Source organism: Pan paniscus, chromosome X (genome assembly GCF_029289425.2).
Source record: "Pan paniscus chromosome X, NHGRI_mPanPan1-v2.0_pri, whole genome shotgun sequence".
Lineage (NCBI taxonomy): Eukaryota > Metazoa > Chordata > Mammalia > Primates > Hominidae > Pan > Pan paniscus.
The window spans coordinates 26,364,986-26,387,469 of record NC_073272.2 but is presented as its reverse complement, the minus strand read 5'-3'; the positions used below and the strand labels follow the sequence as shown (position 1 = coordinate 26,387,469).

Below are 22,484 nucleotides of genomic sequence, written 5' to 3'. Positions count from 1 at the left end.
TATTATACATTGGAGAGGAAAAGGAACTAAGTTTGAGTACTAAGAATAGAATTAATAATAATAATAATAATAATAAACATTTATTGAGGATATACTCCGTACTAATTGTTTTTCAGCATTTTTACATAATTATGTCATTTAATCCAGTGATTCTCAACTGGGGTGAGTTTGCCCTGAGGAACATTTGGCAATGTCTTGAGACATTTGGGGTTGTCACAGCTAGAGGGGTGCTACCGGCTTCTAGTGGGTAAAAGCTAAGCATGTGCCAATGCACAGGACAACTCCCGACACCAAAGAATTCTCCAGTCCCGAATGTCACTAGTACTGAGCTTGAGAAATCCTGATTGAATCTTTCCCCCAACTTATGAGTTATATAGCCAGCAAGTAGTGGGGCAGGGAATCATACTACTCTAAACTATCTCTAAACTACCTCTCAAGTATTTAACTACTGCTACTCTAAATTACCTCTCAAGGTAGAGTGAAACCCCATTATAAAGGGCTTGTTATACAGGGCTTTAAAATCTAGGCAAGGAGTGTTTGCTTGATGTTGCAGGAAACAGGAATAAAGATGAGCAGGCATGAGGATGACCAGAAAAAAACAAAAACAAAAACAAAAAAACCTGTTTAAGGAGGGTACCCCATGTGACAGCAGGATGGCTTGGAGAGGAGGGGGCCTACAGTGAGGAAGGCCAGATACAAGTTGGTGTCCGTAATCTGGGTGACCAGGTCCTGGATTTGGTGTAGTTGCAATGGAGAGAAAATGATGGGCACACACCTACATATGCATGTGTGCACACAAACACACACACGCACACATCCCAGCAGAACCTAGGGTGAGTGAAATAAGTAGAGAAAAGAGGCTTACTCCAAGGTTTGGGTCTCCCCAAGACCCAAAATAAATAAAATAAAAGTGCCATTGGAAGGGGTCACTCGTTTTCAGGAAGATGAATTAAATTCAGGACAGGATGATTTAAAGTGACAGCAAGATGTGGTAAAAGAGAGGGATGCAGTGGGAATTAAACCCACCTGGCCTGGTGCCCTGGCAGCCCACTAAACCTGGCCTGGTGCCCCAGCGGCCCACTCCAGTCTTTAAGCCTTGGGTAAATCTAACAAATTTTCTAGTTTCAGCACCTTATGTCCCAACTGAAGTAGTAACATGTGGCCTGCCCACCTCACAAGGTGGTTATGAGGATCGAATGAGGAAAGAGACAAATTCCTTTTCACAGTATAAAATGTGACCTAAGTGTGAGTGCCCATTGCCATCAATGGGACAGGAAATGAAGATTTGGGTTCCTCATCATAGGAGGGATGATAAAAATTCAAAGAATTAATGAGTTCTCTCAAGGAGAAACTTTAGATGCAGAAGGGCAGAAGGCCAAGAAATCCTACTCTCTGGGGTAGGACAAGAAAGAGGGACCAGCAAAGGAGAGAAACCAAAACATTTATTCTTCTAGTTCCCATTATCTCATAGAAATGAAAATAGTTGGAAATACATTTCAGCCAAGGATTCAGGTCTCCACTATAAATGTAACATACAACTGCCTTATTTTGAAAAGGCATTATGAAGTCACCATTCCCCCCTTCAAATCTGCAGACATGCACATCCATCCCAGTGGTGACATCACTCTTCTCTCTCTTCAACAGATTGACTTTGTGGCTCATGATGACATTCCGTATTCCTCTGCTGGCTCTGATGATGTTTACAAGCACATAAAGGAAGCAGGTGAGGCATTCCCCTGTGCTCACCTGTCAACCACATCACAATAATCAGGTGTAATAAGAGACATCTGCCCTGGGACATCTGCAGTGTATACAAACAGGGAGTTACAACTTTAGATGTCCCCCAAGCGGCTTCTACAAGCCACTGTTAGCATGTGCTAAGGCTCAGTTATGGCACAGATACCATTTAGGTATTTATATAGGAATGAACCTGAGCACCAAAGTGCTCAACTTCAGGTCTAAGGCTTAATTTCCGGGCTCATCAGATGAAAAGTGCAGGACCCCATTACTTAAATGGCAGCCATTTTCCTCATTCATAATTAAGTCTTCACAATGAGATTATTGGATACTCCCAAGAAATTTCCTTCCAGAAGAAGGTAGATAACTGGCTAGTTAATAATCTGGACTCCTTCTGTCCAAAGTTAGTCCTGCCATATTTCTAGTGTCATCTTGTCACATGTTAGTAATATTATCAGGTACCACATGTGGAGGCAAAAAAAAAAATGGGTAAATGTTTTAATGGCTTGGCTTATTTTCTGCTATTTTACTATCTACCATGCATCTCATCTATAGGCACTGTAGGTACACCCATGCATACCTTCCTACATACATTAAACCATAATCTGGCAGGTGCAGATACTATAGTGAGTTACCATATGCATAGGGATTTCAAGAAGTCTAGTGCTCCCTGCTTATACTAGAGCCATTGTTGACATGTGCCATCAGAGCCATCTTCCCCACTCCTGGGGACCAATGAGACTCCACTCAGCTTGCTCCCACCATTTCCCACTCAGCCCGCTGCCACTACAGCCTTTTCTTGGTACTCATGGACCTTCAGATTCTTGAGGTAGGATGGGCTCCTAAGGGTCACTGACCCAGGCTCCTATCTCCTTCTCAGCATCATTGCCAGCTCCTGGCAGAACTGATGCTTTTACATTCCCCGTGATGGAGAACTCCCTGCCTTGTGAGGCAGCCCGTTCCATCTTGAATGGTTTTGGCTGTCATTGTTTAATATATGAATCCCCTGAGTGCATCTATAAGCCAGGAATTGTATGAGAGAAAATGAATAAGACATAGACCTCACCCTTGAGAGAGAGCAGAGACAGACATAAATAATTACCCAAAATATAACCAGCCTGTGGCAGAGTATATACAATACAGCAGGCCAGGGCAGCATGTTCGAAGGTGGGACTGTATGAAGCACAGCGTATCTGGAGAAAATAAACATGTTAATGTAGTGTAGGGTGTGTGGAGGTGGGAGGCAGAGATGGAGACTGGCAGGACAAGCTGGTTGAGGCTTGCTTCCATATGAAGTTACATGGAACCAAATCCTGTTCTGAGGCAGGGGAGTGCCGTGATCAGGTCTTTTGTGTGGGAAGGAGCAACTGGGGGGCCATAAGTGGTTTCCATAACTAAACTTAACTAGGAAACCCCATTTCCACAGCTGACAGAAAAAAAAATACACTTGACATGTGAAATCATTCAGACTCTTCTAGGTTTGTACTTAGACTGTGTAGAGTAAACTTTTTGCCTTTTTCTCCTGAGGTGATCTAAGTTTCTGGAGCACTCTGGCCTGGCATGGGATGGGGATCTTTAGTTGTGAGGTCTCAAGACCTGCTCAGCCATCAGCCCCACTTACCAGACCCCTGTGGCAGCCTCTGAGACTCTGTCATCTCCCCACTTTGGCCTGAGACTGTCACCTCCCCACTTTGGCCTGTCCTGGCCACAGCATCTGCCGCAGGATTCCCTTCCCTGTGCTATAGGTGTGCTGCCCAGCAGTCATGCTGATCTTAAATCTTGGCTTCCTTCCATATTCCTCTAGAGAGTCCCCAGGAAACTTAAAAACTGTCCTCCATAATCTACTAGAGGGCTAGGGAAACCAGGCAATGTCAGTAAGCCATGTCAGGCCCTGTCTGACCTGCCCGCCATGTTGGCCTCTGTAAAACTATTTCTTTCCAAAATTCCTGGCCATAAACAAGATGCCAGTGGCCCTGCACTGAGCTTTCTAAAAGGGTGTCTTCCCTGCCCCTGCCCCTGGTATTTGAACCTGAGTCAGAGCAAGGGACAGACCGCACTCCTGTTCTCTCATTTCTGCTGTCCGCCTCCCGATCCCTCTCTGCACTCCTCCCCTCAACTCCCAGAGGTGCTTTTCTTCTTCCTGGAGAGCAGAAAACTGCCCCTTAATTAATTTCATGCCTTCCCAGGGTTAATATACACTCCAGGGCTTATAGTCAAACATTCTGTACCCTGAGTCTACTCAGCCTCTGGTTCTTAATAGTTCAAAAGACACTTCTGGGATTTATAATACCCTTTTTATACTCCTCAAAGCTTGGCTCTTCCTAGTGGAATTCTTGCCTTTCTTAACTCTTCTTTTTAAATGAGCCTTAAAAAGAGCCTGTTTTAGAAGTTGAAGGCTGAACACGGCCTCCTGTACTCTCAGCTTCATCTGCCTCCCCCTGAAGTCATCGAGGTCTCAGTGTCCATGGGAACAGGGCCTCAGGACAGACATGATCCCTAGAAATGAAAACAACATTGGATACTAGTTTGAAAAATTATTGTTACATAAAATGTATGTATTCTCCCTGATGGCATTTTTGTTGGTTCACACTGCTTGTGGGCCAGCCTGGGAAGCTCCATGCCATCCCCTGCAGGGCTGGTGGTGGGGACTGTACCATCCTCTTAGGAAGGACTTCCTGAGAAGTCAAGAGCATTGGATAATGGGAGGCCTGACATTCTCAAGTCTCAATCTTGTTTGTGAGGAGTTCCAAGGAAGGAAACCTCATACACTTCGGACTTGGAAGTCTGCTCTGGAACTGGAGAAGAAACTGGCAGATGCCTCAGTTACATCAAGATGGGTTACAGCATGGCATGATTAATATTTATTTATTTACTTACTTTACTTACTTAATTTATGAGACAAGTTCTCACTCTTTCACCCAGGCTGGAGTATGGGTGAAAGAGTATGATCATAGCTCACTGCAACCTCGACCTCCTGGGCTCAGGCGATCCTCCCACCTCAGCCTCTCAAGTAGCTGGGACTACAGGCACACACCACCATGCCCAGCTAATTTTAAACTTTTTTGTAGAGTTTCCCTATGTTGCCCAGACTGGTCTCAAACTCCTGGGCTCAAGTGATCCTCCCACCTCGGCCTCCCAAAGTGCTGGGATTATAGCTATGAGCCACCATGCCTGGCCTGATAAATACCCTTTAAAGTCATTGTAAGATCTGAACTATGAGCCAGCTGCTCCTTTCCTAAAATTGCCATAAGGATTTGTTATAGACCAGTGCTTATGAAACTTAGATATGCCTCAGATCATCTGTGGAATCTTGTGAAAATTCAGATTCAGATTCAGTAGGTCTGGTGGGGCCAGAGATTCCCATTTCTAGTGAGCTCTCAGGTTGTTAGATGCTGTAGGTCCATAGGCCTCACTTACAGTAGCAAAAATCTGGACCAGGCATTCTCATCCAGCTGAGTTATCCCCAGGGTTTCTTGAATCAGTGTTTCCTGGGGGCAGTAGTTCCTTGGCTACCTTATAGTATATAGGAATAAGCATTTGGTGGCAGTTTTCTTTCTGGGTGAGTGGCTGTCAGTGAGCTAAGAATATGTTGCTTTCCTGATTTGGGGAATAAAATGTCAAGTTCCAGTTGTTTAGGTGTAGGAACAAGTCCAACATTTTTCTAACTCTAGCAATCCAGCATCCCTATTGTTGCATAAGAAAGTGACTCCTAAAGTTAGTGACTTAAAAGAGCCTCTTGATTTCACTCATGATTTTGTGGGGCAGGATTTTAGCAGAGGCTTGGCTGGGTAGTTCTTGCTTGGGGTCTCTCAAACAGTTGTAATCAGATGTTGGTGGGGGCTGTGGTCATCTGAAGGCTCGACTGGGCTGGGGCTCCCAGGTGGTACACTTACGTGGCTGGCCTTGGATGCTGGCTATGATCACGGCGCTCAGTTGCAGTTGCCACTGGGGCATACAGGTGGCCTCTTCATGTTGCTTGGGCTTCTCACAGCATGGCAGCTGAAAGGTAATATCTAGAGAGAAAGCAATCTTGACAGAAGCCACAAGGCTTCTTCTGACTTAGTCGTGGAAGTCACACAGTTACTTTTGCCACATTCATTTGGTACAAGCAAGTCACTGAGGCCAGCCCAGATTCCAGGGGAAGGGAATTGGGCCATCTTTAATCCACCACAATGCCCTTTCCAAATTGAATAGTCAGGTAGCATTTTACTTGCCCTAGTAGCACAGGCTAAGACTCGATGTAACTTTTCCTGTGTGCAAGGACCCTTCCTTGTGCTCCATCAGATCTGCTCTGCTGATTCCTTAGCAGGAGGGAGAATCACAGTAATGATCTATTTGGGACCCAGGTAGAGAAGGCCAGAATTCATCATGGGAGAAAGATGCTCAGAAATGGCCTCAGCATCCATATTTGGCTTTCATACTCAAATCATGGCTTATTTTGAAAGTCAAAAGTCTCTTTAAATGAAACCAGGGATATCAAGGGCATGACTTAAGCTTTACAACACTCTGCTCTGCTTGTCAGAACTATGTGTCAAAATCCTCTAGCAAAGCTGGATGAAAAGATGGAGCTTAAATTAAATAGACTGTAAGGTCCACATTACTCATCACCATTCTAATATTGCCTACTACTGTTGAAAGTTTCCTTCATTAACATGTGCTTTGCTGCTTCTTAAAATAGCTCCATAACCAAATGCCGCAATTCTGAAAAGCATGATAAAAAAGGTTCTCTGATCATGCTCATTACCGAATATTTTTAGCAGAGCAATAATTAGGATTTGAAGGAAGCCGGGTATCTCATTATGTCAACAGAGGACTTGGCTTCTTTCAGAGACCTACCTCCCAACCAGCCAAAGCAAATCTCTCCCTAAGCCAAATCTACTTTCAGTTACTCAAACACAGAGACTTCACCTTCTGGCTTCAAAGAAAGGGTAAGCTCATGGCATCAATGTCTTACATGACTTGCTAAAATCCATTAGTCACTAGAGAATCGTCTTATTATTTCAGCAGGAGGGGTGTGGGTAAAATATCTGCCTGCTGAAAGATGGGATGGATTTCTCACCAGAATGTTCCCCACTGTTCCCACAAAGGTGGGGATGTCATCTGAGGGTTCCCCCAACCACCAGAGCCTCCTGCACAGCTGGGTCAATTTGGGTGCTATTTATGTTCGTGTGTTTAGATGGTTACATCTTCTGCCTTCCATTTGGTTTTCCGTGTTAGATTCTTCCCTCCTAGAAAGTGATAAAAGAAGTGTTTGGCCTAGTGGCAAACCCCAACTGTCCTCTGACCATGGAACATAAGAAACTGGATGTTTTGTCTCCAACATCAGCAGTGCCACTCTGCTACTGACACTATAAATGTGCAAATGACATCAAAAGAAAGCTCCAAAGAGACACCCTCATTGGGGCTGCAAGATGGAAACATTCAGAGAGAACTGGGTTTGGAAGGGCACTTAGAGATCAGTATTCATCTAGTCATTCATTCAAGAAATATTCCTATGGTGCCTGTTTGTCACCCAGTGCTGAGAATGTAGAAGAGGACGAGAAAGGCGTGATCCCTTCCCTAGTGTAGCTTATAGTCAACAAGACAGTTGTTGAACAAGTTATTTTATAAAGATCTTGCTGTATTTGGAGGGAAGGGGAGTGGTCCATGGGAAGGAACAACACACCAGAAGACCTAGTCTGAGGGTTGAGATATTTGCTTGAGGAAGTGACACTAAAGCTGAAGCCCAGTGGATGCCCAGGAGTTAACCAGGTAAAGATTGTGTCTGTGGCAGAGTGAGGGGAGGGGAACCAACCCTTTCAGGACACTGAAGAAACCCAGCATGGCTGGGCTGAGGCAGGGTCAGCCTACTGCACAGCTCCACAGAATACAACAGCAGTCCCCCCCTGCAGTTGTATAGCAGGGGGACCTTGGTTTAGGGAGTGAAAGGGAGAGGGTCTGAGATAAAATTGCAGAGAAGCACAGGGAAGAGACATGCAAGCTACTGCACAGCCAAGTTAAGGATTTGACTCTGAATCCAGAGAAGAGCGGAAAGCCAGTGGAGGGTTTTGAGCAGACCTCTGACTTGCATTTATTAAGAATGCTCTGTAGAACTTGCTCTCTGGGTTGAGGCAGACAAAAATGACATTGCTGGAGACTGGTTTTGAGGTTCTTGCTGTGATCTTTGACCAAGATGGTGTTGAATTGGTTTAGGATGGAGGAAAGTGAGTGAATTAGGGAAACATTTAAGAAGTAGATTGGGAACTTGGTTGGATGTGGGAAGTGAGAGAGAAAGAAATGGCACAGATGAGTCCCAAGTCATCATGTCCAATCACCTTTTTCTCAGCTGAGGAGACTACAGTTAAGTAACTTGCCTTCAGAGGGTTTGAGTGACTTGCCCACGTCTACAAACCAAGAACCCGGTGCCCTTGTCCCCAGGCTTTGTCCATCATACTGTCCCATGCCTGATGCCTCTGACTGAGTTGCCGTAATGATATGCGATAGAAAGATCTCAGTTGCCAACAACATGTCATTTCAGTTCACAACAGAAGTGTAAGCATAAACCTGATTCTTGCCTTTGTTAATATTTGTGACCTCTTTATAGCTCTATATCTGTTGATATACCCACATTTATCTTTGAAGACTTTAAGGAACTTCTATTAGAACTTGGCATCCTCTGTGCTTGTTTATTTTTACTCAGCCCCACATATTCTAGATGAAAGGGCCTTTGAGTGGTGAAAGTACCATGTACAGTAGACTGTTCTTAGGAAGATAAATCATCTAACCATCCCTACAGGCATGCCTTTAGATCAGAGACGACACAAATAGTACACTTTTTCTTCTTTGCCTTTAGTATAATGTGAGCAGACTTCCTTGCAGATGAAGCAGAGTTGCTGTGATCTAATTCATTGACTCAGTCGTTAGTCTTCATTTACTTTCTCACTCAATTTGCATTTATTGAGCACCTTCCATGTGCTAGACACAGGGGCTGAGGTGGGTGCTGGGGATGCAAAGACAGTTAAGGCACTATCAGTGCTTTCAAAATGTTCATTTTCTACATGGAGACAAATATTTAATTTTTTTTGTTTGTTTGAGACAAGGTCAGGCTGGAGTGCAGTGGCGCAGTCACTGCTCACAGCAGCCTTGATCTTGGACTCAAGTGATCCTCTCACTTTAGTCTCCGAAGTAGCTGGGACCACAGGCGTGCACCACCACACCCAGCTAACTTTTGTATTTTTTGTAAAGACAGGGTTTTGCCATGTTGCCCAGGCTGGTCTCGAACTCCTGGACTCAAATGGTCTGCCTGCCTCAGCCTTCGAAAGTACTGGGATTATAGGCATGAGCCACCATGGCTGGCCCAATATTTTTGTTAATGCAAGATAAGTTAGGTTCTGAATGTTGTGGATTCTGCCTGATGATGTCAGAAAAGACTTCCCAGAGGCATAACCTTGAAGCTGGACTTTGCAGGATGAGGAAGAGCTTTGCAGTTAATATGAGCAGGGAGGGGGTATCCAGGGCAGAAAGGAAAGGCTCAGCATGCATAAACAGCAGGGGCCAGGCAAGTACATGGTATGTCCTGGAAACAGGTCTGGGATGATGAACATGTAGCATTTAAGGTAGAGAGGAATTCCACGGAACTGAGGCTGGAAGAGTCACTTGGGGCCAGACGTAAAGTCTTCATTGGCATACCCAGGAGCTCCAACTTTGTCCTGTAAAGGGGGACCATTAAAGGAGATGGGTCAACTGAGGTGATCTTAATTTTTCCTCTATCCGCTCTTTTCTACTTGAACAGGGATGTTCGTTCCAACGCAGAGAACAGAAGGCATCTCAACATCGGACATCATTACCAGAATTGTTCGTGACTATGATGTTTATGCCCGACGTAACCTCCAGAGAGGTTATACAGCCAAGGAACTGAATGTCAGCTTTATAAATGTAAGCATGCCACCTCCAACCCTCTGAAGACCACCATGCCACACCACCACCACCAGTGCTGCTGTTTATTGAGCACTTACTAAGTGCTATGCAGTGTTCTCCCTCTCTCTCTCTTTTTTTTTTTTTTTTTTGTAGAGATGGGGTCTCACTATGTATAATATTTTAAGTTTGATTTAACTTGTTTTTTTTTTTTGAGACAGGGTCTCACTATGTTTTCCAGACTGGTCTTGAACTCCTGGGCTCAAGTGATCCTCCTGCCCCAGCCTCCTGAGTAGCTGGGATTACAGGCATTTGCCACCATGCCTGTGCAGTGTCCTTAACGCTTTGTATTTATTTTCTCATTTAACCCACACAATAATCCATGATGTATTATTATCCCCATTTTACAGATGACAAAACCAGTATCTACAGGGGTAACATAAATTAACCAAAGAACACAGGTAGTGAGCTTCACATTTTATAAAGGTGCTTCCTTGCTTCCCTCCTCTTACCCCAAACTCTCTCTTTAGAGTTTTTAGACTTGATTGAAGGGTTTCTGGGAGATCTGCCCCTTGTAAAAGGCAAGAGTTATCTTCTGCTGAAAGGAAAGGGAGGAGGGAAGAGGCAATGAAAGCTAAACCCAGAGAAACTTTTTTATTCTAACGTTTTAAAATTTTCATTTGATTAAGGCCTTACAGATGCTCATTAGAAACCTTAATGGCCATTTTTCATTGTCCAAAGAAATTACAGCTGCTTAAATAAAGCCTAAAGTCTTTGGCTTCCTTTTGTAGTTCTACCATATTGTTCCCACAGGACTGCTGTTAGTTTAATAATAGAGCAACTGTTAAAACAATATTTAAGTTCTGGCATACATGTGCAGAACATGCAGGTTTGTTACATAGGTATACACGTGCCATGGTGGTTTGCTGCACCCATCAACCCGTCATCTACATTAGGTATTTCTCCTAATGCTATCCCTCCCCTAGCCCCCCACCCCCTGACAGGCCCTGGTGTGTGATGTTCCCCTCCCTATGTCCATGTGTTCTCATTGTTCAGCTCCCACTTATGAGTGAGAACACGCGGTGTTTGGTTTTCTGTTCCTGTGTTAGTTTGCTGAGAATGATGGTTTCCAGCTTCATCCACGTCCCTGCAAAGGACATGAACTCATCCTTTTTTATGTATGCATAGTATTCCATGGTGTATATGTGCCACATTTTCTTTATCCAGTCTATCATTGATGGGCGTTTGGGTTGGTTCCAAGTCTTCGCTATTGTGAATAGTGCTGCAACAAACATACATGTGCATGTGTCTTTATAGTAGACAAAGAACATTAACAGTGACTTAGATTCCCTCAGGATGCCATTTTTATATAATAATAATAATAAAAACAATCTTTAAAATAAGCAAAACAAGCTGTTAAAAAGCGAAGAGGGCAGCCCAGTTGCTGGAGATGATGTTAGTGATTCTGAGCAACTGTATTTGCCTGGGCTGTGAGGTGCTGATATCTTTGATTAAAATAAGAACCCTCTGTACATACAGAATTCTAACCCCCCAAAATAGACGCTGTATTTTCAAAGGATGATTCATCTTCAAAGCTAGATACTTAAAATTACATGCAGCTATAATTATCCAATAGCTCACACAATTGATCATTGGTACCTTCAAAATAGGAGGGGCTCATTAATTGTGAATCGTTGATCATGAGTTGTCCTCACAAGGCAGGGAGTGTTGAGAGTCTAGGCTCTGTAACTTCATATAAGCCGGGCAACAAAATGTCAGGAAATGTCGGAAAATGTCGGGTTTGAGTGGCACCGGAACAAGTGGCTGAACATAATTCAGTCAAAGTGATTATTTAGTATCTGATAGAGAATAAAGCCCTGGTTATTTCAATAAATTAAACTGTCTGTTCTTTCAAATTGAATTCGGTCAACCATCCAAGCATGTCAAGCCATTTTCAAAAGTTATTGCTCACTCTCTTTAAACGGCGTTTAGATAAGCCACTTAGCTCAAGGAACCGTGCAGGCAGTTCGGATGCACTCGCTGCCTTCCTGTGACGACAAACCTGGCTGCAGTTCAGAGATGAAATCTAATGTGTTGCATGGGCGTGTAGACAAATCACGGAACCTCAGAGGTGACAGGGACCTGATGCCAGTCAGTCACCCAGTCCAAGTCCCTCAATTTAGAGATGAGGAACGCTGAGCCCAGAAAGGGAGCCTGGCCAAGGTCCTTCAGGTCAGGGAGAGGTAGAGGCAGCAGCAACTTCCCAGTCTCATGACTCCCAGCCCAGTGCTCATTCAGCTATTCTGTGCTGCCCTGAGAGCCATATATAGTAACTATTTCCAGTGCAGAATGAACTGTGGAAAAGAGTGATATAAAGGCAACAGCTAACATTTGCCAAGAACTCATCATATGCTCATCTAAGTGTTTTACTTGGATTATCTCATTTAATCCTCATGATGAGCCTACAAGGGTGGGTAGGATGACTATGTCCAACATAGAGATGAGGAAACAGAGGCCCAGAGAGGTTGAACAACTCACCTAAGGTCACCTAGTAAGTAACGGAAGACAGAGTGACCTCCCATAGCACATACATGTATATATATAGCTCTCAGTAGCAACACACATAGCTCATGCCCCACCCTGAGGCTGCAGGAAGGTTTGGAAGGTCGAGATCAAGGACTCTTGACCCAGTTTTGCAATATTCCAGGTGTTTCAAAAACTTCCGAAACACAGGCCAGGCACAGTGGCTCATGCATGTAATCCCAGCACTTTGGAAGGCCGAGGCGAGTGGATCACTTCAGGTCAGGAGTTCAAGACCAGCCTGGCCAACATGGTGAAACCCCGTCCCTACTAAAAATACAAAAAATTAGCCGGATGTGGTGGTGTGTGCCTGTTATTCCAGCTACTCAGGAGGCTGAGGCATGAGAATCACTTGAACCCGGGAGGCAGAGGTTGCAGTGAGCTGAGATCATGCCATTGCACTCCAGCCTGGGCAACAGAGCGAGACTCCATTTCAAAAAAATAAAATTCTGAAACACAAAATGAACTTTAGTCCCACATAGTAAAGAAAAATGATAAGCCTTACCCCTTTAGGAGAAACATCATGATTTCATGGGGGAAGAGCCTCATGTTATTTTCATGGTTTTAATACTGCTCTCATCAGGTAACACAGACAAATGCCTCTGCCACTTAATACTAATGAAACAGCCAACACACACTGAGCATTTACTAAATGCTGGCCTTTGTGCCAAGCACTTTGCATGCATTGTCACAGCAACCCTAAGGTAGGGATGATTATTATCCCCAATTTACAGATGAGAAGACTGAGGTTTAGAGGTGACATGTGACTTGCCCAGCATACGATGGTTTCCAAGCACATAAGTAGACATTGCTGCAGAAAGACTATAAGAAGAACAAAATCTGAGTCTAGAGAAACTATCAGCACAAAAGCTTTCATCACCACCAAGGAAATCAATACAGTTAAATTAGCATAGTGGAAAATATTACAGTGGAAATTTTAGTATAACACATAGGTTCTAAGGCCCAGTCAATGGCCCACTTATTTCAAGCAATATTGTTTTAACCATATCCCAGTAAAACAGCAAACTCAGGCAGCTTCTGAATAGTCATTGTGTGCACAATTCATACTTTTGTCTAAGTCCCAGCAGAATTGAATGGGGTTATTTGCCCAATATCTATGCACAACAAAAGACAACTGTGTGTTTTTTATTCTCCTCTTATATAAGTGAATCCAACTCAAAGACATTTAAAAGAAAGAAGATACTAAAACCACTTGTAGTTCCCTTTACATATCCAAATGGATTAATGGCAGATGACTTTTCTTACAAGAGATGTGCCTTTCCATCAACCTAGCCCTTGGGAAATGGCAACATCTTGACTCTTCAGGTTAGGAACAAATACAAATTGGAATAAAATATGACCTTTAATGTGAATGATTGATCTCTCTCATGTCCTCTTGGATAAATCTGTTTTTTTTTTTCCTGTAAAATTTCACCAGGAGAAGAGGTACCGTTTCCAGAACCAAGTGGACAAAATGAAGGAAAAAGTCAAGAATGTGGAGGAAAGATCAAAGGAATTTGTGAACAGAGTGGAAGAAAAGAGCCATGATCTAATTCAAAAGTGGGAAGAGAAGTCAAGGGAATTCATTGGCAACTTCCTAGAACTGTTTGGACCTGATGGAGCATGGGTATGTAATTATTTCACTTTACCCCACAATGATGAGTGTTTTCAGTTTATCCTCCTTTTTATGGAGCCACTCAAGGGTGCCCCTTATCTCAGATCCACTGCATGCCCTCTACTTTAGGCATCAGCCTGAATGACTTCAAGTCCATGTCACTTCCTTACTGAGTTTCTGCTTTACTCGTCAATATGGCACCCAGTAGCACACAAAGCCAGGTCTAGTTTCAGTTTCTAGTTCTTATCCAGAGCTTGGAAGCCATCTGGTGATCACTTGAGTGTCTCTTACTTCAGGGGTTGATGCTGTCGCTCATCTCAGTCTCCCAGTTGGGGATGATGAAACTTTGGGAGTACAGATGAAGTGGGCTAGTGGCAGCACGGAGCTTGTGTTACAAGACATGGATCATGGGATCTTGGATCAACTACTGGCATTTATGTTTTGGGGAGGAGAATCCAAAGAAATGTACTCCGTCAGTCAGTTTTTGTTGTGAGGAGCCCTCCTCTTTTACTGGTTGGAAGACAGAGAGAGAAGAAGTAGGAGTTTGCCCTGCATCTGTGCCCATCGTGCCCTGATTTTCCCCTGGTTTTTCATGACATGCAAGTGTTGGGATAAGGCACAACAGTCTTTGGGGACTGAGGACATGATCTGAATCTTAAAACTGAGAGGAAATGTAGAGGGTCTCCTTGCCTAAAATCTGAACAACTTTGAATGATAACTATGGAAAGGGAAAAGAAAATTCTGGAAACCTCCACTGGTACTTTATTGGTATTTCTATTGTGCATGCCCTTCCCAAGTAAATACCAGTATTGTCAGGAGAGTTGATGAGGGGTCTGTAAAAGAGATTCGAAAAGTTTACTTTAGAGACGCTAAAGGGTTGACGAGGGTTGTATGAAAGAGATACTAAAAACGAAATTTCCTCCTACAACAAAAAGAAAAAATTCCATTTGATTTCTCTGATTTTAAGTAGCCTGGATTTCCTATTATAATATGAGAAGTCTCTACCAAAATCCACTTTGACTTAATTATTTTATTGACGGGTTGTCACTGCTACCTCTGCTTGTTTGAGCTCATTCATTATAGGATTATCTAAAAGTGAAACACTCAATTAGTAATAGAAAAAGAACAATGTTTGGGAAGTTGGGAGAGAGGCTTTGCTTAACACCTGGCAGCCTCTAAGTGATTATAGAGGTGGGTGTTATAGGCCAACCATGTCCTATCGGCTGAGTCTGAGAGGGGTGAAAGGTTTACAAGGACTGCATGAGCCTTCAAAGACTCCTAGAAAGAGCTGGCAAGAGTGGAGGAGCCAAGGGCTGGGCTCCTTTTCATTTTCCCCAGGCCTGTTAAAAATTTCAGCTCAGATAAGTTAATTCCTGGTACATTTCTTAATGTTTTTGTCTATGCATGGCACTATGCATAAAGAAGAACATAAAAACAGACAAAGTACAGACCCTGTTCTCTCGTCTCTATGACATATGGTATGAAATTTTCTATTTAATCTAGTGTGTATTTTAATAGTTATCATTTTCACAACTAATTTGCAGGCTCTGAAGAAACAGCTAGTGGTTTTTAATGAAACCATGTAGGTGTTCATTCGTTTACAGGGATTCAGAAACCTGTCTCTGCTGATAAGAGCTGGTATAGTAACTCAAGAGGGTGGATGTTTTCTCCACTTGGAGTGAGTAACGGCAGGGAAAAATGTAATTTCCCACTTTGGGAGGCCGAAGTGGATGGATTACCTGAGGTCAGGAGTTTGAGGCTAGCCTGGCCAACATGGTGAAACCCCGTATCTACTAAAAATACAAAAAAATTAGCCAGGTGTGGTGGCGCGTATCTGTAGTCCCAGCTACTCAGGAGGCTGAGGCAGGAGAATTGCTTGAGCCCAGGAGGCGGAGGTTGCAGTGAGGCCAGATCATGCCACCACACTCCAGCCTGGGTGACAGAGAGAGACTCTGTCTCAAAAAAAATATATATATATATGTGTGTGTGTGTGTGTGTGTGTGTGTGTGTGTATGTGTGTGTATATGTGTGAGTATATATGTGTGTGTATATATGTGTACATGTGTGTAAACATGTGTGTATGTGTGTGTAAACGTACGTGTATGTGTGTATATATGTGTGTATATGTGTGTATATCTATGTGTGTGTATTTCTGTGTGTGAATATATGTGTGTGTATGTATATATGTGTGTATGTGTGTGTATATGTGTGTGTTTGTATATATGTGTATATATATGTGTGTGTATGTGTGTATATATGTGTGTGTGTGTGTATATATATATACAATTTGATGAAAACTTTATAGACCTTAGTCATTTCAGGCTCCCAGTGAAGGTGAAATAGTAGCTGGAATTGTTCTTGGGAGTCTGATGACAGCAAGCCAAGGTGATTTTTAAGAAATGAAACCCAGTTTAGAGACTGGAGGTTTTTCTTTTTAAAACTTGCTATTAGCGTCAAAACTGTTATTACCATTAATTTACCATATCAGCCAGACTAAGACATTACTTTTTTTCTGTTGACGTTAAAAATACAGGAATAGTTACAAGGATGTTAAACGCCAAGATAAGTAATTTGCTTTTCATGAATATGCTATTATTATAATAATTCCTTATTTGTGAATTTGGGACTGGAACTCATTTCTTAAAATAGAAGATCTGTATTACCGGCAAATACAGTACTGTTACAAACAACCCAAACTTGGAAAGGCACAAAATAGAAGGATTTAAGATACAAGTTCTGGTACAATGAGATTGGTATGCAGCATAGTATGTAACTTATAGTGGGTATTCCACAAATGTTTCTGGGTTAAATGAATGTATGAATGAATGGATGTATGAGGAAGACCTATTCACAGAACCTTCCAGCATCTGCAAAGGATTTGTATGCTAAGGCCTAAATCCCCCACCCCATATATATGTGTGTGTGTGTGTGTGTGTGTGTGCGCGCGCGTGTGTGTGTATGTAGACAGATAGATAGATGATAAGCAGATAGATAGCCTTAGCCTTTTATTGCTTATGGTGCTAGGTACAGGACTTTATTACAACTTGGTGTTTGGTGGATCAAATTCAGTACGCAGACGTAGTGTGCTTTGCCCTTAACAATGTTTTAAAATTTATTTTAGGGAAGGCATGAGCTCTTGTTTGCCATAGTCACACCTTGCTCTGCTGCTCCTTTCCCCTTCCCTAACCTGACTCACACATTTATGCAGCCCATCTGGCCCCAGGGAATATTTGAATTTGCTCCTTGTGGTATAGTCTTTTTTAAAGCAGGGTCTCACTCTGTTGCCCAGGCTGGAGTGCAGTGTCATGATCATGATTCACTGTAACCTCAAATTTCTGGGCTCAAGCAATCCTCCCACCTCAGCCTCCCAGATAGATGGGACTACAGGTGTGTGCCACCATGCCCAGCTAATTTTTAAATTTTTTGTAGAGATACAGTCTTACTCTGTTGCCCAGACTGGAGTGAAGTGGTGTGATCATGACTCACTGTAACCTCGAACTCCTGGGCTCAAGAGACCCTCTTGCCTTGGCCCACCAAGGTGCTGGGATTACAGGCATGAGCCACTGGGATTACAGTGCCTGGCCATAGTCTCTTAAGTCTCCCCAAGTGACCTCATATTTGACATTAAGGATGCCAATATAAAATTGAAGCCCTTACATGCTATCTCTGAGTAGAAAGTGATGATGATGATGATGATGATGATGTTGATAGTAAATAAGAAGGTGATGATGATGATATTGTCTAAAAGTTGTATGGCAGGTTGAATTCTTTTTTCAATGTCCTTGCACATTTATTCTACCCATTTTATTTACTTATTTATGTTTATTTATTTATTTATTTTTGAGATGGAGTCTCACTCACTCTGTCACCCCAGGTGGAATGCAATGGCGCGATCTCGGTTCACTGCAATCTCTGCCTCCCGGGCTCAAGTGATTCTCCTGCCTCAGCCTCCCGAGTAGCTAGGACTACAGGCATGTGCTACCACGCCCGGCTAATTTTTGTATTTTTAGTAGAGACGGGGTTTCACCATGTTGGCCAGGCTGGTCTCAAACTCCTGACCTCAAGTGATCCACCCACCTTGGCCTCCCACCACCCATTTTAATCACACAGGAAGGTACATTTTATAGATAAATATATAGATATAGACAAAGGCCTACAAAATTATACGATGAAACTTTCCCGTGGTCTCACAGGAGTTGGTAGGCGGTAGGATGGAGCCTGGGGCTAGGCTCTTTCTCCTGGTCATGTCTGTATCCTTCACCATAGGAATGTCCACATGATGCAGTCATTTTGCTTCATTTTCCTTTGGTCGGGGTGTGTCACTGTAGAGAAACTGAGGTCTACCAACATCCCTCTAAGGCCTTTGACAATGCCAGTTGCCAGAATTGTGCTTGAGACCAGGCCATCTAGATTTATGATAGGCACTCTCAGCCCTCTACTGTACTGCTGTCTCTAGGCTTTCTCAGCAAACAGAAAGTGTGGTATCCATGCCTATTAGTTAGCTTTTGGTGGTAACAAATTACCTCAAAACTTGGTGGCTTAAAACGACAAACATTTATTATCTCACAGTCTCTGAGGGTCAGGAACCAGGAAGCAGCCCAGCTGGATGGTTCTGACTCGGTCTTTCATGAAGTTGCAGTTAAGACGTCAGCTGGTGGCCAGGCACAGTAGTTCACGCCTGTAATCCCAGTACTTTGGGAGGCCGAAGCAGGTGAATCACCTGAGGTCAAGAGTTCAAGACCAGCCTGGCCAACGTGGTGAAACCCCATCTTTACTAAAAATATAAAAATTAGCCAGGCATGGTGGTACACGGCTGTAATCCCAGCTACTCGGGAGGCTGAGGCAGGAGAATCACTTGAACCCTGGAGGCGGAGGTTGCAATGACTCGAGATTGCACCACTGCACTCCAGCCTGGGGAACAAGAGTGAAACTCCGCCTCAAAAAACAAATTTGTGACAAATATATTCATATATTCATAAACATAAAATGTACCATTTTAAACTTTTTTTTTTTTTTTTTTTCTGAGACTGAGCCTTGCTCTTGTCTCCCAGGCTGGAGTGCAATGGTGTGATCTCAGCTCACTGCAACCTCCACCTCCCAGGTTCAACCGATTCTCCTGTCTCAGCCTCCCGAGTAGCTGGAATTACAGGCGTGCGCCACCACCATGCCCAGCTAATTTTTATATTTTTAGTAGAGGTGGGGTTTTGCCATGTTGGCCAGGCTGGTCTCGAACTCCTGACCTCAGGTGATCTGCCTGCCTCAGCCTCCCGAAGTGCTGGGATTACAGGCATGAGCCACTGTGCCCGGCCCATTTTAACCATTTTAAGTGCACAGTTTAGTGGGATTAAATGGTTGCATTCACATTGTCCTGCAACCATCACCACCATCCATCTCCAGAACTTCTTCATCATCCCAAACAGAAACTGTAACCATTAAACAAGAACTCCCTATCCCCTTCTGCCCCCAGCCCCTGGCAGCCAGCCTTCTACTTCCTGCCTCTATAAATTTGACCACTCTATGAACCTCATATGAGTGGAATCATACAGCATTTGTCCTTTTGTGGCTGGCATATTTCACTTAGCATGATGTCTTCAGGGTTCATCCATGTTGTAGCATGTGTCAGAATTTTCTTTCTTTTGAAGGCTGAATGATATTCCATTTTATGTGTACGTCACATCTTTTTTATCCATTGTTCCATTGATGGATGTTTGGGTTGATGTGAACATTGGTGTTTGAGTTCTGCTTTCAATTCTTTTGGGTATGTACTGAGAAATAGAATTGCTGGACAACATGGTAATTCTATGTTTAATTTTTTTGAGGAGCCGCCTTACTGTTTTCCATAGTGGCCGCACAGTTTTACATTTCCACGAGCAATGCACAGGGTTCTAATTTCTCCACATCCTCACCAACACTTGTTATTTTCTGTTTGTTTGTTTTTTTTAAATAATCATCCTAATTTTAGGCACTGCTAATTTTTAAGATTTTTGATTTTGAGAAAAGAGCTACAAAATATAGTTTGTGGATCTGAATTAGATTTCCCACCTGAGACTTTGACAGTTTAAAAAATTTTATCTTTTTTTAAAAAAAGATTGTTGTTGTTGTTGTTTTTAAGACAGAGTCTTGCTCTGTCGCCCAGGCTGGAGTGCAATGGTGCAATCTCGGCTCACTGCAACTTTGCCTCCTGGGTTCAAGTGATTCTTCTGCTTCAGCCTCCTGAGTAGCTGGGACTACAGGCATATGCCACCATGCCCGACTAATTTTTGTATTTTTAGTAGAGATGGGGTTTTACCATGTTGGCCAGGCTGGTCTCGAACTCCTGACCTGACCTCAAGTGATCCACCCACCTCGGCCTCCCATAGTGCTGGGATTATAGGCATGAGCCACTGCGCCCGGCCCAAAATTTTTATCCTTAAACAAAGGTACAAGTAAAATGTGAATAAACATGAAAAGTTTCTTATTATGCAACTGGCTAATTACAAGAGAGGTGGTCATGAGCAGGAGGTCACTCTTTGGGTAGGTGACTTAAGGCAAGTTCATTTGCCTCTCTGGGACTTAGTCATAGCATCAGTAAATGGGGAAAGTAAGCATAGCTGCCACATAGGGCTGTTGCGAGGATTACATTGGTTCATACTTCATTTTTAAAATCTATATTTTTTGAGACAGGGTCTTCCTTTGTTGCCCAGGCTAGAGTGTAGTGGCACAATCATGGGTCACTGCAACCTTGAACTCCCAGGCTCAAGCGATCTTCCCACCTAGGCCCTCTCCCCACTCAACCTGAGTACCTGGGACTACAGGTGCATACCACCATGCCCAGCTAAGTTTTTCAAAATTGTTTGTAGAAATGGGGGTCTCACACTATGTTGCCCAGGCTGATCTCGAACTCCTGGACTCAAGCGGTCCTCCCACTTCAGCCTCCCAAAGTGTTGGGATTATAGGCATGAGCCACCACACCCAGCCTGGCTCACACTTCAATGCCCTTAGAGCAGTGCCTGGCACCTGTGTCGGGCACCGTGTAAGGGTTAGTTGTTATTGATTTGGCCAGAACTGAAGCATGGGCCCTTTTCTCTCCTTGAGTTTCATCTTGCTTACCCAAGGGCCAAACCAAACCAGATCGTACTAGGAACTTTTTCATTTCTTTTCGGCAGATAAACCAGAATATATCTGAAATACTGAAACCTTTAAAGGCATTTGTCAAGACATTTATTGCCCCACTAGATGTTAAGTACTTCTGGTTTTTGTTTGTTTGTTTTTGTTTTTTTGAGATGGAGTCTCGCTCTGTTGCCCAGGCTGGAGTGCAATGGTGTGATCTCGCCTCACTGCAACCTCTGCCTCCTGGGTTCAAGCGATTCTCCTGCCTCAGCCTCCCGAGTAGCTAGGATTACAGACACCCGCCACCATGCCCAGGTAATTTTTGTATTTTTAGTAGAGACAGGGTTTCACCATGTTAGCCAGGTTGCTCTCGAGCTCTTGAACTCATGATCCGCCCGCCTCAGCCTCCTAAAGTGCTGGAATAACAGGCATGAGCCACCGCACCTGGCTGATGTTAAGTACTTCTTAAAAGGGAAAACTTCATAGGAGAGAAATAGAAAACTACTTTCGTATGGACAGGACTATAAATGGGATTATTTTCTTGGGGGAAAACATTATAAATGGAAACCTCTTAATACAGTGAGAGACTGAATTTAAATACCTTTACTCTTGGAAAATGCCATGCATACTCTTCCTTATTTGTTATATTTCTAAAGTGCTTTTCTTCCCAGGAAGCTCATTACAAACTGTCTCCTGACTGTATTGAATTCCGCTCCTTTGCAAGGGAACCACCCTTCAAAATGCACCAGAAACAGATCAGAGAGCTGGCAAATTGAGGCTGGGAGTTATTTTGCATGGATATTGCATTTTATGAAGTGCGACACCGTTGTTTATCATTAAAGATTCAAGTTCTTTCATCCCCTCAGGCAGAATGTTCTCAGCTATGAGCTTGATTCAAACTATAGTAGACAAGTCGTAGATTTCTTAGAAAGTGAACTTCTAATGGAAATCCTGACAATCCATTAACAGCAGGAGGGCTAATGGCTGCCACAGAAAATATACTTAAAGATTACAGTAATAAAAACACATATTTTAAAGTGCCTGCTAGAAGTTCAAGAATGTTTTTAAATGTTGCTGTTAATAATAGACCACCCAATCCTTATAGCATTTGAATTTGCCTCATAAATGTGTTTAATCTAAGGGAGTACTGTTGTACTGCACCTTTTTTTTTCTGTTTGACTTTGAGGGGGGCTTGATATCTTTTGGCAGAATTATCAATGCCTTAATGGAAGGTAAATAATTGGTATATTAGCAGACGTGTGGAATTTTAAATCTGGAAAAGACCTGAGCAATCAGCCATCATCTGTTATTATATCTGCTAGAGGAAACTTGGGACTCTACAAAGTAACGGGCTAGAGCTTAGAAAGGAAAAATGAGTGTTGGGGGCAGGCAGTGCTATTGGTGATGTGCCTGTGGCCTTAATAGTTCCTTACCAATGTCATTATTGTAACACCTGCCCTTCCACCTGATCTCCTTGCATGGGTTACATGAGTTCTTTCTTCCTACTGTGATGCTTTTTTATGATAAAAGTAATATATATTCATTATATAACCATTAGAAAGTAAAGAAG

At 43.1% G+C, this 22,484-nt stretch overlaps 1 protein-coding gene across 2 annotated transcripts in view; it reads left to right on the top strand.

Annotated features, from left to right (window-relative positions):
• Positions 1-22,484, top strand: part of PCYT1B (phosphate cytidylyltransferase 1B, choline) — a 114,925-nt gene that overhangs the window by 83,981 nt on the left and 8,460 nt on the right. For both annotated transcript variants that reach the window (XM_034949501.4, XM_003819584.4), the window contains exons 5-7: positions 1,645-1,723; positions 9,509-9,651; positions 13,649-13,837. In XM_034949501.4, the coding sequence (XP_034805392.1) occupies positions 1,645-1,723; positions 9,509-9,651; positions 13,649-13,837 (411 nt within the window). The remainder of the gene's footprint in view (positions 1-1,644; positions 1,724-9,508; positions 9,652-13,648; positions 13,838-22,484) is intronic.